Source organism: Pleurodeles waltl, chromosome 11 (genome assembly GCF_031143425.1).
Source record: "Pleurodeles waltl isolate 20211129_DDA chromosome 11, aPleWal1.hap1.20221129, whole genome shotgun sequence".
Taxonomy (NCBI): Eukaryota; Metazoa; Chordata; class Amphibia; order Caudata; family Salamandridae; genus Pleurodeles; species Pleurodeles waltl.
This window is the reverse complement of record NC_090450.1, coordinates 968,972,712-968,988,705: the sequence shown is the minus strand read 5'-3', so window position 1 is coordinate 968,988,705 and position 15,994 is coordinate 968,972,712. Positions and strand designations below refer to the sequence as shown.

Genomic DNA, 15,994 nt, shown 5'->3' with positions numbered 1-15,994 from the left:
ATCAGCTTGCTGTTGGCCAGAGAGGGTGTCTGAGTAGATCACTCCATCTACTGTACCATCTTTTGGGTCTGATGACAGAAGATCAGGGAGAGGTTCACTCTCTGCCTCCTGATCCTCATCTGTTACCATCAACAGATTGACATCAGCCCTGTCGTGGAAGAGCTTAAGGCGGTTTACATGGATCACCCTTTTGGGGCTCCTGCTTGTGCCCAGGTCCACCAAGTAGGTGACCTGACTCTTCCTCTCTAGTACTGGGTAAGGGCCACTCCATTTGTCCTGGAGTGCCCTGGGAGCCACAGGCTCCAGAACCCAGACTTTCTGCCCTGGTTGGAACTCAACCAGTGCAGCCTTTTGGTCATACCAAAACTTCTGGAGCTGTTGGCTGGCCTCAAGGTTTTTGGTTGCCTTTTCCATGTACTCTGCCATTCTAGAGCGAAGGCCAAGTACATAGTCCACTATGTCCTGTTTAGGCTCATGGAGAGGTCTCTCCCAGCCTTCTTTAACAAGGGCAAGTGGTCCCCTTACAGGATGACCAAACAGAAGTTCAAAGGGTGAGAACCCTACTCCCTTCTGTGGTACCTCCCTGTAAGCGAAAAGCAGACATGGCAGGAGGACATCCCATCTCCTTTTGAGTTTTTCTGGGAGCCCCATGATCATGCCTTTTAATGTCTTGTTGAATCTCTCAACTAAGCCATTAGTTTGTGGATGGTAGGGTGTAGTGAATTTATAAGTCACTCCACACTCATTCCACATGTGCTTTAGGTATGCTGACATGAAGTTGGTACCTCTGTCAGACACCACCTCCTTAGGGAAACCCACTCTGGTAAAGATACCAATGAGGGCCTTGGCTACTGCAGGGGCAGTAGTCGACCTAAGGGGAATAGCTTCAGGATACCTGGTAGCATGATCCACTACTACCAGGATATACATATTTCCTGAGGCTGTGGGAGGTTCTAGTGGACCAACTATGTCCACACCCACTCTTTCAAAGGGCACCCCCACCACTGGAAGTGGAATGAGGGGGGCCTTTGGATGCCCACCTGTCTTACCACTGGCTTGACAGGTGGGGCAGGAGAGGCAAAACTCCTTAACCATGTTGGACATATTGGGCCAGTAGAAGTGGTTGACTAACCTCTCCCACGTCTTGGTTTGTCCCAAATGTCCAGCAAGGGGAATGTCATGGGCCAATGTTAGGATGAACTCTCTGAACAGCTGAGGCACTACCACTCTCCTAGTGGCACCAGGTTTGGGGTCTCTGGCCTCAGTGTACAGGAGCCCATCTTCCCAATAGACCCTATGTGTTCCATTTTTCTTGCCTTTGGACTCTTCAGCAGCTTGCTGCCTAAGGCCTTCAAGAGAGGGACAGGTTTCTTGTCCCTTACACAGCTCTTCCCTTGAGGGTCCCCCTGGGCCTAAGAGCTCAACCTGATAAGGTTCAAGCTCCAAAGGCTCAGTTCCCTCAGAGGGCAGAACTTCTTCCTGAGAAGAGAGGTTCCCTTTCTTTTGCTGTGTTGCAGTTGGTTTCCCAACTGACTTTCCTGTTCTCTTGGTAGGCTGGGCCATTTTTCCAGACTCCAGCTCTACTTTTTCACCCTGTGCCTTGCACTGTGCTCTTGTTTTCACACACACCAGTTCAGGGATACCCAGCATTGCTGCATGGGTTTTTAGCTCTACCTCAGCCCATGCTGAGGACTCCAGGTCATTTCCAAGCAGACAGTCCACTGGGATATTTGAGGAGACCACCACCTGTTTCAGGCCATTGACCCCTCCCCATTCTAAAGTAACCATTGCCATGGGATGTACTTTTCTCTGATTGTCAGCGTTGGTGACTGTGTAAGTTTTTCCAGTCAGGTATTGGCCAGGGGAAACCAGTTTCTCTGTCACCATGGTGACACTGGCACCTGTATCCCTCAGGCCCTCTATTCTAGTCCCATTAATTAAGAGTTGCTGTCTGTATTTTTGCATGTTAGGCGGCCAGACAGCTAGTGTGGCTAAATCCACCCCACCCTCAGAAACTAGAGTAGCTTCAGTGTGGACCCTGATTTGCTCTGGGCACACTGTTGATCCCACTTGGAGACTAGCCATACCAGTGTTACCTGGATGGGAGTTTGGAGTGGAACCTTTCTTGGGACAGGCCTTGTCTCCAGTTTGGTGTCCATGCTGTTTACAGCTATGACACCAGGCCTTTTTGGGATCAAAGTTTTTACCCTTGTACCCATTGTTTTGTGAAGAGGCTCTGGGCCCACCCTCCTGTGCAGGTTTTTGGGGGCCTGTAGAAGACTCTTTACTATTTTTAGTTTTGGTTGTCTCATCACCCTTCTGCTGGGGAGTCTTTGTGACCCCTTTCTTTTGGTCACCCCCTGTTGAAGTCTTGGACACCCTTGTCTTGACCCAATGGTCCGCCTTCTTTCCCAATTCTTGGGGAGAAATTGGTCCTAGGTCTACCAGATGCTGATGCAGTTTATCATTGAAACAATTACTTAACAGGTGTTCTTTCACAAATAAATTGTACAGCCCATCATAATTACTTACACCACTGCCTTGAATCCAACCATCTAGTGTTTTCACTGAGTAGTCAACAAAGTCAACCCAGGTCTGGCTCGAGGATTTTTGAGCTCCCCTGAACCTAATCCTGTACTCCTCAGTGGAGAATCCAAAGCCCTCAATCAGGGTACCCTTCATGAGGTCATAAGATTCTGCATCTTGTCCAGAGAGTGTGAGGAGTCTATCCCTACACTTTCCTGTGAACATTTCCCAAAGGAGAGCACCCCAGTGAGATCTGTTCACTTTTCTGGTTACACAAGCCCTCTCAAAAGCTGTGAACCATTTGGTGATGTCATCACCATCTTCATATTTAGTTACAATCCCTTTGGGGATTTTCAACATGTCAGGAGAATCTCTGACCCTATTTATGTTGCTGCCACCATTGATGGGTCCTAGGCCCATCTCTTGTCTTTCCCTCTCTATGGCTAGGATCTGTCTTTCCAAAGCCAATCTTTTGGCCATCCTGGCTAACTGGATGTCCTCTTCACTGGAGTTATCCTCAGTGATTTCAGAGTTGTTGGTCCCTCCTGTGAGGGAACCAGCATCTCTGACTATTATTTGTGGAGTCAGGGCTTGAGAAGCCCTGCTCTCCCTAAGTAGGACTGGAGGGGGGGAATTTCCCTCCAAGTCACTATCTTCATCCTCTGAGTTGCCATCCTCAGAGGGGTTGGCCTTTTCAAACTCTGCCAAAAGCTCCTGGAGCTGTACTTTGGTAGGTTTGGGGCCCATTGCTATTTTCTTTAGTTTACAGAGTGACCTTAGCTCTCTCATCTGTAGATGGAGGTAAGGTGTGGTGTCGAGTTCCACCACATTCACATCTGTGCTAGACATTATGCTTCTAAAAGTTGGAATACTTTTTAAGAATCTACAACTGGTTCTAGAATCTAATTCAAACTTTTACAAACTTTTAAACTCTAAAAGAAATGCTAAACAGGATCTAACACAAGGCCCTAGCAGGTCTTTTAAGAATTTAGAAAACTTTTCAAATTGCAAAAATCAATTTCTAATGACAATTTTGGAATTTGTCGTGTGATCAGGTATTGGCTGAGTAGTCCAGCAAATGCAAAGTCTTGTACCCCACCGCTGATCCACCAATGTAGGAAGTTGGCTCTGTATGTGCTATTTCAAAGTAAGGAATAGCATGCACAGAGTCCAAGGGTTCCCCTTAGAGGTAAAATAGTGGTAAAAAGAGATAATACTAATGCTCTATTTTGTGGTAGTGTGGTCGAGCAGTAGGCTTATCCAAGGAGTAGTGTTAAGCATTTGTTGTACATACACATAGACAATAAATGAGGTACACACACTCAGAGACAAATCCAGCCAATAGGTTTTTATATAGAAAAATATCTTTTCTTAGTTTATTTTAAGAACCACAGGTTCAAATTCTACATGTAATAGCTCATTCGAAAGGTATTGCAGGTAAGTACTTTAGGAACTTCAAATCATCAAAATTGCATGTATACTTTTCAAGTTATTCACAAATAGCTGTTTTAAAAGTGGACACTTAGTGCAATTTTCACAGTTCCTAGGGGAGGTAAGTATTTGTTAGTTTTACCAGGTAAGTAAGACACTTACAGGGTTCAGTTCTTGGTCCAAGGTAGCCCACCGTTGGGGGTTCAGAGCAACCCCAAAGTCACCACACCAGCAGCTCAGGGCCGGTCAGGTGCAGAGTTCAAAGTGGTGCCCAAAACACATAGGCTAGAATGGAGAGAAGGGGGTGCCCCGGTTCCGGTCTGCTTGCAGGTAAGTACCCGCGTCTTCGGAGGGCAGACCAGGGGGGTTTTGTAGGGCACCGGGGGGGACACAAGTCCACACAGAAATTTCACCCTCAGCGGCGCGGGGGCGGCCGGGTGCAGTGTAGAAACAAGCGTCGGGTTCGCAATGTTAGTCTATGAGAGATCTCGGGATCTCTTCAGCGCTGCAGGCAGGCAAGGGGGGGGTTCCTCGGGGAAACCTCCACTTGGGCAAGGGAGAGGGACTCCTGGGGGTCACTTCTCCAGTGAAAGTCCGGTCCTTCAGGTCCTGGGGGCTGCGGGTGCAGGGTCTCTCCCAGGCGTCGGGACTTTAGGTTCAAAGAGTCGCGGTCAGGGGAAGCCTCGGGATTCCCTCTGCAGGCGGCGCTGTGGGGGCTCAGGGGGGACAGGTTTTGGTACTCACAGTATCAGAGTAGTCCTGGGGTCCCTCCTGAGGTGTCGGGTCTCCACCAGCCGAGTCGGGGTCGCCGGGTGCAGTGTTGCAAGTCTCACGCTTCTTGCGGGGAGCTTGCAGGGTTCTTTCAAGGCTGCTGGAAACAAAGTTGCAGCCTTTCTTGGAGCAGGTCCGCTGTCCTCGGGAGTTTCTTGTCTTTTCGAAGCAGGGGCAGTCCTCAGAGGATGTCGAGGTCGCTGGTCCCTTTGGAAGGCGTCGCTGGAGCAGGATCTTTGGAAGGCAGGAGACAGGCCGGTGAGTTTCTGGAGCCAAGGCAGTTGTCGTCTTCTGGTCTTCCGCTGCAGGGGTTTTCAGCTAGGCAGTCCTTCTTCTTGTAGTTGCAGGAATCTCATTTTCTAGGGTTCAGGGTAGCCCTTAAATACTAAATTTAAGGGCGTGTTTAGGTCTGGGGGGTTAGTAGCCAATGGCTACTAGCCCTGAGGGTGGGTACACCCTCTTTGTGTCTCCTCCCAAGGGGAGGGGGTCACAATCCTAACCCTATTGGGGGAATCCTCCATCTGCAAGATGGAGGATTTCTAAAAGTTAGAGTCACCTCAGCTCAGGACACCTTAGGGGCTGTCCTGACTGGCCAGTGACTCCTCCTTGTTATTCTCATTATTTTCTCCGGCCTTGCCGCCAAAAGTGGGGGCCGGGCCGGAGGGGGCGGGCAACTCCACTAGCTGGAGTGTCCTGCGGTGCTGTGACAAAGGGGTGAGCCTTTGAGGCTCACCGCCAGGTGTTACAGCTCCTGCCTGGGGGAGGTGTTAGCATCTCCACCCAGTGCAGGCTTTGTTACTGGCCTCAGAGTGACAAAGGCACTCTCCCCATGGGGCCAGCAACATGTCTCTAGTGTGGCAGGCTGCTGGAACTAGTCAGCCTACACAGATAGTCGGTTAAGTTTCAGGGGGCACCTCTAAGGTGCCCTCTGTGGTGTATTTTACAATAAAATGTACACTGGCATCAGTGTGCATTAATTGTGCTGAGAAGTTTGATACCAAACTTCCCAGTTTTCAGTGTAGCCATTATGGTGCTGTGGAGTTCGTGTTTGACAGACTCCCAGACCATATACTCTTATGGCTACCCTGCACTTACAATGTCTAAGGTTTTGTTTAGACACTGTAGGGGTACCATGCTCATGCACTGGTACCCTCACCTATGGTATAGTGCACCCTGCCTTAGGGCTGTAAGGCCTGCTAGAGGGGTGTCTTACCTATACTGCATAGGCAGTGAGAGGCTGGCATGGCACCCTGAGGGGAGTGCCATGTCGACTTACTCGTTTTGTCCTCACTAGCATACACAAGCTGGCAAGCAGTGTGTCTGTGCTGAGTGAGAGGTCTCCAGGGTGGCATAAGACATGCTGCAGCCCTTAGAGACCTTCCTTGGCATCAGGGCCCTTGGTACTAGAAGTACCAGTTACAAGGGACTTATCTGGATGCCAGGGTCTGCCAATTGTGGATACAAAAGTACAGGTTAGGGAAAGAACACTGGTGCTGGGGCCTGGTTAGCAGGCCTCAGCACACTTTCAATTGTAAACATAGCATCAGCAAAGGCAAAAAGTCAGGGGGCAACCATGCCAAGGAGGCATTTCCTTACACAGGCCTACTGGAGGCTATAGTCAGGAAACCACCAACCTTCTAAAAGTGGCATTTTCAAAACCGTAATTTTAAATCCAACTATTACATTTCTATCAATTTGAATCCTTGATCATGGGTCTAGCTGGTCTCAAACCGAGGTTATACAGTATATGGTGATATACTGTAACCCAGTGCTTTTCTATGTGAGAGCCAGCCGTGTTGCAGTGAAAAACGACTGTAGATTCTTCACTGCCTCAACATGTAAAACTTCAGTACACATGCCTTTTTTTCAGTACTGTGTTCCCCAACCTATGGGTACTTAGGGCCCACCTTAGCAGTGTCTTACCAGCCTTAAAAAGAAAGTGTAAGCCCATGCAAAAACTCTATTTTGTCATGTCGAATTGGCAGTTTAGAAACTGCACAGCTAGGCTGCAGTGGCAGGCCTAGTCATGTTTCACATACCACCATAGTGGTGATACAATGGGTGCTGCAGTCCACTAGAGGCATTAAACTTACCGGCCCTGGATACACAGAGTACCTAATAGTAGGTTAAATATGCCAGTCAGATATTAGCCAATATACTTTGAGTCAGCCCACATATACTGGGCACTGGATGTCAGTAAAGCAGCACTAAAGGTAGCAAGAAGTGGGGGTGAGCCTGCAAAAATGTCCTTACACATAGAGTTAATTATATTGAGGCCTGTGATTCCACCCAGGGAGGTTACTACCCCACCCCACCCCACGCCGGAAGCCCTCCACCCCTGGGAGCACACACATCATATGCAAGAATCGCCTTCGGGAGCACCACATCTGCCGCATAGGGATGGCTTCTCCATACAGATCAAGGCCAGCTTGCAATGGTCATGTATGTTTTCTGTTGGTAATTCAATTGTATTATTTAAAACGGACATTTGGGATGATCTTAACTTGCTCATAAGCCTTCTTCCATTCAGTGCTTGTCAGGTCATCTTTGCAATCTGCTGCCCATCAGTACAGAGTTTCCCCTGTACCATTGCAGCATGGACCAGAGTTATCTGTTTCCTACATCCTTCCCTATCTGTAATCTTTGCATTGTCTCGTGCAACTGGGGCCTCAGGCAATGTGTTCTGGATAGAGCAAGCTGTATGAGCCACTATAGAATATTGTAAGAATTGACTTATTCCCAGCCTCTAGGTGCTATTACCCACAGGAGTTTCAGCATTTTGGGCTGCAAAGCTCTTTGTTTTGCTTTTCGTGACGCTCCTTTTCACCATGTCAATGATACAGGAAACAGAAGTGAAACTGAGGACTAGGTGACAAAGTACCCCCAGATATTGTCTGAGACTCTTATGGCCTGCAGTCATATTTTTGTTAATCCCCTGCAAATATACCTTCCTGTCTGCATGTGCAGGTTTGTGGTGTCTTGGCAGTCACTGCTGGTTAGCTCACTTCCCCTGACTGCCCAGCTGAGCCCCAGACGATAGAGCTCTTCTGGAGCTCTGATGAAGCACATCTGCTCATGAAGGGGGGCGAGCTGCACCTCCACAGCTCACCATTGTTTTAACCATTCCTTAAAATGAAAGTAAACTGCATTCTCTTAATAGACTGAAGACACACTCTTACAAACGCACAGCGCAGCACTAACACTACTTTTAAAATTCCAGAATTTGCCAGTCTTCCCATTATGTATTTAGAGTATACTATTAAATGTTCCCAGGATCTCAGATCTGCGCGGTGTCAATCTGCCGTTCATGGATTTAGAGAGAATTGGGCAGACAATTAGTCATGGTTACAAGTAACATTTCATTCTTCTGTGAGTCTTGGCATTCAGTATTTCAGTGACAAAAAAAGGTATCTCCAAGGCCCATCTGAATCCAAGCAAAATATTCATGACAGCATTCTCTGAATCTCAGTGGAGGTGTTCCTACACTCAGAACTGGTGGAGTATTCATAGGACATCTGCAGAGTCTCACGGTAAGCGCCTTCGCACTGCTTAGAGAAAGTTAACACACTGAATAACTTAAATTTATTTTGAGGCAAGTTTGGTGCCTTTCTGAACTTTGGACACAGATTTGCTACACTCGGATGTGTTACTCTTCTGGCATTGATTGACTACCACAGTCTTACATAGTCGATTGCAGACTTTTAGAACCATTATTAGGATGACAGGTATTTTACTTATAAAATGACTAGTATTTTACCAAGAGATTATCCCTGTACCTCATCTCAAAGAGCTTTGAGCAGGGTTTCCATGGCGAATGTGATGATTCCATCTGAAGATAACTTTACCTTTTTCAGGTTGCTGATGCCATCCTTGGGAACCAGATGTTTACACACTATGACCGGGCCCACATTGCCCAATTGTGTGAAAAGGCTGGTCTGCTGCAGAGGGCACTGGAGCATTACACTGACCTTTATGATATCAAACGGGCAGTTGTCCACACACACCTGTTGAACCCAGAGGTAACGCTCCTGTTTTCAGTTTATAGTTCAAGCATGAATTCTTTCTGATTTTATAATAGGAATGGGAATTCTAACTGTATCTATTTTGCATGTGTGCTTGTAATATGGTTCTGGGCTTGTTTGGGCTTTACTCCTACACGAATAAAGGGCTAGTGTGTAATAATGACGCAGAATCCAAAGCATTTACTCTGTTCAGTGAAAATGTGGTATTAGTGATACCAAAATAATGCTTGCTAATGTGTGCCCTTTACTTCCTCTTTTCAGTGGCTTGTGAACTTCTTTGGCTCTCTCTCTGTGGAGGATTCAGTGGAGTGCCTGCGTGCTATGTTGTCTGCTAACATCCGCCAGAACCTGCAGCTGTGTGTGCAGGTGGCCTCCAAGTACCATGAACAGTTGGGCACAAACTCACTGGTTGAGCTCTTTGAGTCATTTAAGAGTTACGAAGGTATGAGCTTCAGGGACCCTTGTACTGCTTCCATGCCATGGTGTGGGTGGAAGGGAGGGAGTTTGAATGCTTGACTTTAAGGGAGAGGAGAATCTTGCCCTCATTTTGCGAGAGAGTGTCATGCACATTAAAAGTATGAAACCACCTTTCTTTTCACATCCATGTTAATGTTGCATCTAATTTCACCAATTGAGATAATTGAAAGGAACCATACGCAGAAGAGCAGATGCTTTTGATTGAGTTAATAGTAAATATTCTGAGCATGGGTAAATTTCAGTTCAATTAATCAAGCTTCCATCTCGCATCATCATCTCTGTCCTGTGAGAGAATGTGCTTTACAGTTTGTTCCTCTCATATGAAGCTGCATAAGCCAACTTGAGCTGCTGGTTGTGGAACCAGGGCACTGAGTTTCTAATGCTGCCTGCTCCACTTGTCCACATTGTGTTTGAGTGAATCGTTATCTCCATGTTCCTCAGTTCATTTAATTGCTAGAAGTGGAAGATTGAGAATTAACTAAGCCCTTCATTAGGCACGTATAACAACTGAGCACTGCATTTATACCCGTTCCAGGCCTCTTCTACTTCCTGGGTTCCATTGTTAACTTCAGCCAGGACCCTGATGTCCACTTCAAGTATATCCAAGCTGCGTGCAAGACCGGGCAGATCAAGGAGGTGGAACGCATCTGCAGAGAAAGCAACTGCTACAATCCTGAGCGTGTCAAGAACTTCCTCAAGGCAGGTCTCGTTTGGGGGAGAGGGGGTGTGCATTTCTCTTGGGAATTAATATTGGCTGTTAAAGTAGAGGCTAATTTTCTCAGGAGTTTTACTTGATAAAGTATTTAAAAGCTCTTTTGAGCACTGTAAAACGCGAAGTGGCTGCTACCGTACTATTTTGTGTTTTATCCATTGCTTAATGCCATGCCATAAAACCAGAGTGCTAAATATAAAGATCTAAAGTTATAGCATGCAATTAAAGCAAAGGTGAACACAGCCTTCTTTCCATCTAAACTGAGCACAGCCTAGAAGGCACCAGAGGTAGCTCCCTTATAGCCCTGACATCTTAACTTTACAAGGTGTAACAACTGAGTGTTCTTTATTTCTCAAGCTCTTTCATGTTTGTTGGTGTAGCTCCTGCTAAGGTTAGGACGGTTTCCATAGAAATGATTGTAAGTGATGGGAAGAATAACAAGATGGCGTAAGTTGCAAGTTCTCTCTCCGTACATGGCCAAGTTCAAGCTCACAACTGATATCCTCCATGCCCTTCTATTGAAATATGGATGGCGTAAGGAGGATCTGAGGCGCCATGTAGGGGGAGGCAGTCCAAGAAGTGCCTAGATGGGTTAAAATATTTGAAGCTTAGGGACTGGAGGTGGAGAGATGTCTGATGAGATTGGAAGGAGAAAGTTTGAAATAAGCCAGGAGAGGAGAAAAGATTGATATCTCAAAGGGTTATGAGAAAATTGTGCTGGGGATGATGAGAATTAGAAGGATTCAGAGAGTAGTCTGAAAATAAGAATAAACAGATTGGAAGGCTTTTCAGAGAGGTATAAAGATTAGAATGAGAGAAAGCTTAGTAAAAAAAAAACGAATTATAAAATTGGAAAACTCATCGGAATTGGCTTCGGTTGATAATGAGAACATTTTAGGATTTTGCTTAGAGTTTTAGGTAAAAGGCTTAGCACAGTGGACAGAAACTTAGAATGAGATGCTTCGCAGAGCACTTTCAAGCTTAGGGTACTAGTTAGGGGTAACAGATTAGATAGCAGATAAGGTTTAGCAGAAATGTGACGATTAGACTGTTGGTTAGAAGGCCTATTGGAGTGCTCTGGAGTTGCAAAGGTGAGAATGTTTAGCAAAGGTTTGAATGTGGACAGTAAGCAGTAAGAGGGATCTGAGGACACTGACAGAAAGCGGGACATATCCTTGTAGCATAGTGTCTGTGCAGTTGAACTGGAGCACCTGTTTCAAAGTGTGTGAACCTGTAGAGGGATGTCCAGCTATCGCGCCTTGGAAGCTGATGGAATTTAGTGCACACGGTGGCCTTTGGTATATCTAGCTAGCGCTGGGGTTCATTGGTGCACGCCTTCACTGTATGCTGGACTAAATACACGCTAGAGTACAAAGGATAGAGGAGTAAAAAAGGTTCTGTCTGTCCAGTTGCTATAGAAGAGAGTTAAGATTATCCTCACAGCACCACTTATTACGGGGTTGGAGTCCTTGAAGAACAAGTGTTCCACAGTTATTAGTCATCTGTGGTCTGTGATCTTTAGGAGGATGTTTCATGTCAACTTAGATCTGGTAATCCGAGTTAAGCAAGCCTTCTGTGAGAAAAGCCAAGGCATTCTTTTAGATCGCTTAAAGTCCAGCTATTTGCTCAAACCATTTTTTCTTTTTCGGAGTCAGTTGCAGGGTCTGCTCTTGGGATAAGGGTCTTTTCCTCTGCAGGCACTCCATCCAAATGACTGGGATTTTCTGTAGTGGTATTGTTGTAAAGGTCTGCAAGAGAACCTCGGAGGCCCTCGTCTTTGGGTGTGTTCGACATGAGCGAAGCAGAGCTGTGCTGCCACTGCCATAATTTTTTCTCTCCTTCTCCCTGCAACTGTTCAGGAGGCCAAGTTAACGGACCAGCTCCCTTTGATCATTGTCTGCGACAGGTTTGATTTCGTCCACGACCTGGTGCTGTATCTGTACCGTAACAACCTGCAGAAGTACATCGAGATCTATGTTCAGAAGGTGAGTCTGGGATCCTACCCATCTCCTCGTTGTTGGGATGGATAGTGGCAGTGAGAGAAGCACAGCCCTGTGAGTGTGAAAGAGGGTCCACTAGCTGCATGACTTAATACCGAAGTCCATCGCACTTGTTCTTTAAGAGAATCATGGTCATGTGCAGTAGGTGTTTAAGAGCAAGTTGCCTAGTGCACGTGTAGCCCAGAAAAAAGGGCTAGCTTCCACTGAGTGTGCAAGAGGGACAGTGTTTGCGCTTTTCCAAGTGGGATCAGGGAACCTTCCTAATTCTTGGATCTCCAAGAGCACATGTCCACGTTATCACTGAGTGAGCCATAAGAGATCCTTTTCATCCTCCTTTTATGTTCGATGTTTGCAAAGCTCTGTTTTTACTCTTCCAGGTGAACCCCAGCCGTATTCCAGCAGTCATCGGAGGTCTCCTTGATGTGGATTGTTCTGAAGATGTCATTAAGAACCTGATCATGATTGTTCGGGGTCAGTTCTCGACAGATGAGCTAGTGGCTGAAGTGGAAAAAAGAAACAGGTATTTGTATGCCAGCGACATTGACTGACGCTGACCCTATCCCTATTCTACTGTGGTCCATGTAAAGACTTGGTAATACTTTTGAATGCCCCACTACTACTGTAGCACGAGTTCTGGAGTTACAGTACTTGACTGCAGGCTTTTTACTGGTATGAGAATGATGGGCTTGTACCTTAAAATGGAAGTATCGTACAGATGGGCTTGGAAAATGAGAGGAATATAGGTTTTGAATGCTTGTTCTATCCATTTGATTTGATAATAGCACTAATTCACTTGGTAGCATATTTTGTGGTTTACAAATGTCTTGGGCAGTCTATAATGAGATTGTATTCGCCATTTAATCGCTGGCTGATTAAAAAAATTAAATAAAAATCAATTAAATCCCCCCCCCCCCAAAAAAAAAACCCTTTCCTTTAGCTAAACCCACATACCGCTAAAAGCAAACAAACCTCCTCCCTAAACACCCCACAGGGTCTGCCACAACCGCCCTACTGTCTACCCCTAAACAATTTCTACATAGGCTGGTGTTTCAGAGTTACTGCAAGTAACAATCCATTCTTATCTAATGTTTTTCTTTTCGACATGCTGTGTGTTACCTCTACAGAAGCTGATTCCATGTCCTACACGTACTTTCCATTTCCATCTCATTGATCTTCAGAAAACAACCTAAAATGATTTGACATTCAGGTATCTCCTCCCATATCCAAAACTTTGGACTATGCTAACACATACCACTTGCCCCGGTTCCATTGCAAGTCCTTTTGTGAGTTCCCTACTTTCTCCTTATCCACCTGCAACAATGAGACAAAAAAAAGTTGACTGGTAGAGACTGCTGCTAGAATGTAACATCTTAACCCTAATGCTGCTCATCTTGGCACCCGTATGTACCACCAATGATTTGTACATCTTTTCAACTTGCTGAAGCCCATAGACACCAGCCATTTCATTTCAAGATCTTCATCTCTTTTGGTGTGCTTTTATAGGTTTGAATTTTAATAGTGCACATACCCTAAAATTCTGCTTTCATTTGCTGTTTAGACTGAAGCTACTTCTGCCCTGGCTAGAGTCCCGGATACACGAGGGCTGCGAGGAGCCTGCCACACACAATGCGCTGGCGAAAATTTACATTGACAGCAACAACAACCCCGAGCGCTTCCTGCGGGAGAATCCCTTCTATGATAGCCGCGTAGTTGGCAAGTACTGCGAGAAACGTGACCCACACCTGGCCTGTGTGGCTTACGAGCGGGGACAGTGTGACCTCGAGTTGATTAAGGTAAGCTGACCCCCTTCCTTTACTCTGTGTATGTGCTAGCTTGTATGTGGATTTGTGGAATTACCTACTTTAGTGGCTAGGAGTTGGTTGCTGAAATGGAGAAGACATTTTGGCATGCATCATTGAACCTGCTTGTACCATTAAGACCACCTAAGCAAGTTGTATATGTAAAAGTCATCAAGCTAACCGATGGCACCATGTCTTGCTTGGAGCCACCATGGAGGATCAGACCTAATCTGTCAACCCGCCCCCTTCCAGAAGCATGAAGGCTCAAGGGCCTAGACACTTTTCACCTGTGTGTACTTTGCTCGTTATGTTCAATGTGTGCCACAGATTATCCGACATTTGTCAGTACTGCCGCCTGTGTCCAGTGTGGATCCTCCAGAGCCTATATTGACTCTACCTTCACAGTTTGCGTTTATTAGTTTTCTTGCTTTTCTGTAGGTTTGCAATGAGAACTCGCTGTTTAAGAGTGAAGCACGCTACTTGGTGAGGCGGAAAGATCCTGAACTCTGGGCAAATGTCCTCGAGGAGAGCAACCCATTCCGGAGGCAGCTTATCGATCAGGTAATGTGCTGCAGCCACAGTGGTCAAGGGTAGTAAGAGGGCCGGCTGCACAGGAGCGTGTTGACATAGCAAAAGCACTAAATGCGTGGCGCACATGTTTGGAGCCATGGTTTGGTCTGCGTGGCCCAGCTTCTTATCGATGCCAATGCATAAAGTGCCCCTTAGTGCCCTGTAATCTGAACAGTGGAATTGGGTGTGAAAATGTTATCATTTAAAGACCAAGATCTGAAACAACCGATCGACTTATTCTGTGTTCAAAATGAAAATGTGGCTTTTCTTTCTCAGGGCCAAGAAACAAGTTTTGGGTGCAAGATGCTCTTTATAACCCAGTTAATTTCATAGCCACAGCATAATATTTCCAGTTCTACATAAATATATGTAACAAACTATGGATCCCTTTACCAAATCAAAGCTTCTCTCAACATCCATTTTTTTAATTTCCGATTGGCTGTGTGTGCAAAGGAGTTGTGGGGAGTCTGAACACACCTGTTTGAAACCACACCTATAGGATTCACAGTGGGGTGAGACCACCAGTGTAGTATTGTGCAAAGAAGCCTTGGTTTCCAGGGACACCAGTCTGTTGCCTGTGCTACAGTTTGCATGTTACATTTACATAGAAATCTTGTTGCACCATTAAGTTGCCTTTCCTGCAGAGTTAAAGCCCACATTCATGGAGACCCCCCCGCTTTTTTTTACTCTGCTGAAATAATGTCCATGTTCACTGAGACCACCTGCCTTGTATCTCTATGCTTCTTAGTCAGTACCCATATTTACTGAGTTCACCAGCCTTACTTCTCTTTATACTGCTGAGCTAGTGTCCACATTCTCTGAAATCACTCGTCTTGCACCCCTTTATCCTGCTAATGATTTCACACACTCACAAAGGCCACTAGCTTTGCAATTATGTACCCTACTTAGTCATTGTCCACATTCACAGAGGCCACCAGACCTGCACCTCTGTATGCTCCTGAGTCATTGTCCATGGAGGCCACCAGCCTTGGATCTCTGAACACTTCTGATTCATTTCCACATTGACGGAGGCCCACAAGCCTTTTTCCTCTGTACACTTCTGAGCCAGTCACATAGGCCAGGAGCCTTGCACTTCTGTATGCTCCTGAGTCATTGTCCACATTCACAGAGGCCACAAGCCTTGGGCCTCTGTCCCCTCCGAATTCATTGTTCACATCCATTGAAATAACCAGCCTTGGACCTCTTTATACTGCATTCATTGAGGCCACCAACCTTACATCACTTTGTGCTGAGTCAATGCCTACATTAACTGAGCCCTCCAGCCTTGGCCTCTTTACTGAGGACCAGGTGTAGACAGATAAAATGGACATTTTAACGCTTGTCTGAGGTTCCGCTTTCTGCCTCTGAAAGCAGGTGGTGCAGACAGCCCTATCGGAGACTCAGGACCCTGAGGAGGTGTCAGTCACAGTGAAAGCCTTCATGACTGCTGACCTGCCCAATGAACTGATTGAGCTGCTGGAGAAGATTGTGCTGGAGAACTCCGTATTCAGTGAACACAGGTAAGCTGAGAATTCGCTTTGTTGGTTGAAGGCAAGAGTGCAGGTTCAGTTGTGGAGAGAAATGAGGTTGGCATATTAGACTGCTTATGTAGCTGATGAAGCATGGCACTGTGCTACCAAGAGTGTATGCTGCTGTAAACCTCTAATGTCCTAGTGCCCTCTTTGA

The 15,994-nt window shown here is 46.2% G+C and overlaps 1 protein-coding gene across 4 annotated transcripts in view; it reads left to right on the top strand.

Moving 5' to 3' along the window:
* LOC138266439 (clathrin heavy chain 1-like) overlaps positions 1-15,994 on the top strand; it is a 378,407-nt gene that overhangs the window by 161,552 nt on the left and 200,861 nt on the right. For 2 of the 4 annotated variants that reach the window (XM_069215209.1, XM_069215207.1), the window contains exons 12-19: positions 8,583-8,747; positions 9,012-9,192; positions 9,763-9,926; positions 11,799-11,924; positions 12,317-12,459; positions 13,498-13,732; positions 14,177-14,299; positions 15,680-15,828. In XM_069215209.1, coding sequence (XP_069071310.1) covers positions 8,583-8,747; positions 9,012-9,192; positions 9,763-9,926; positions 11,799-11,924; positions 12,317-12,459; positions 13,498-13,732; positions 14,177-14,299; positions 15,680-15,828 — 1,286 coding nt within the window. The remainder of the gene's footprint in view (positions 1-8,582; positions 8,748-9,011; positions 9,193-9,762; positions 9,927-11,798; positions 11,925-12,316; positions 12,460-13,497; positions 13,733-14,176; positions 14,300-15,679; positions 15,829-15,994) is intronic. The other 2 variants (XM_069215208.1, XM_069215206.1) reach the window with 1 other exon arrangement.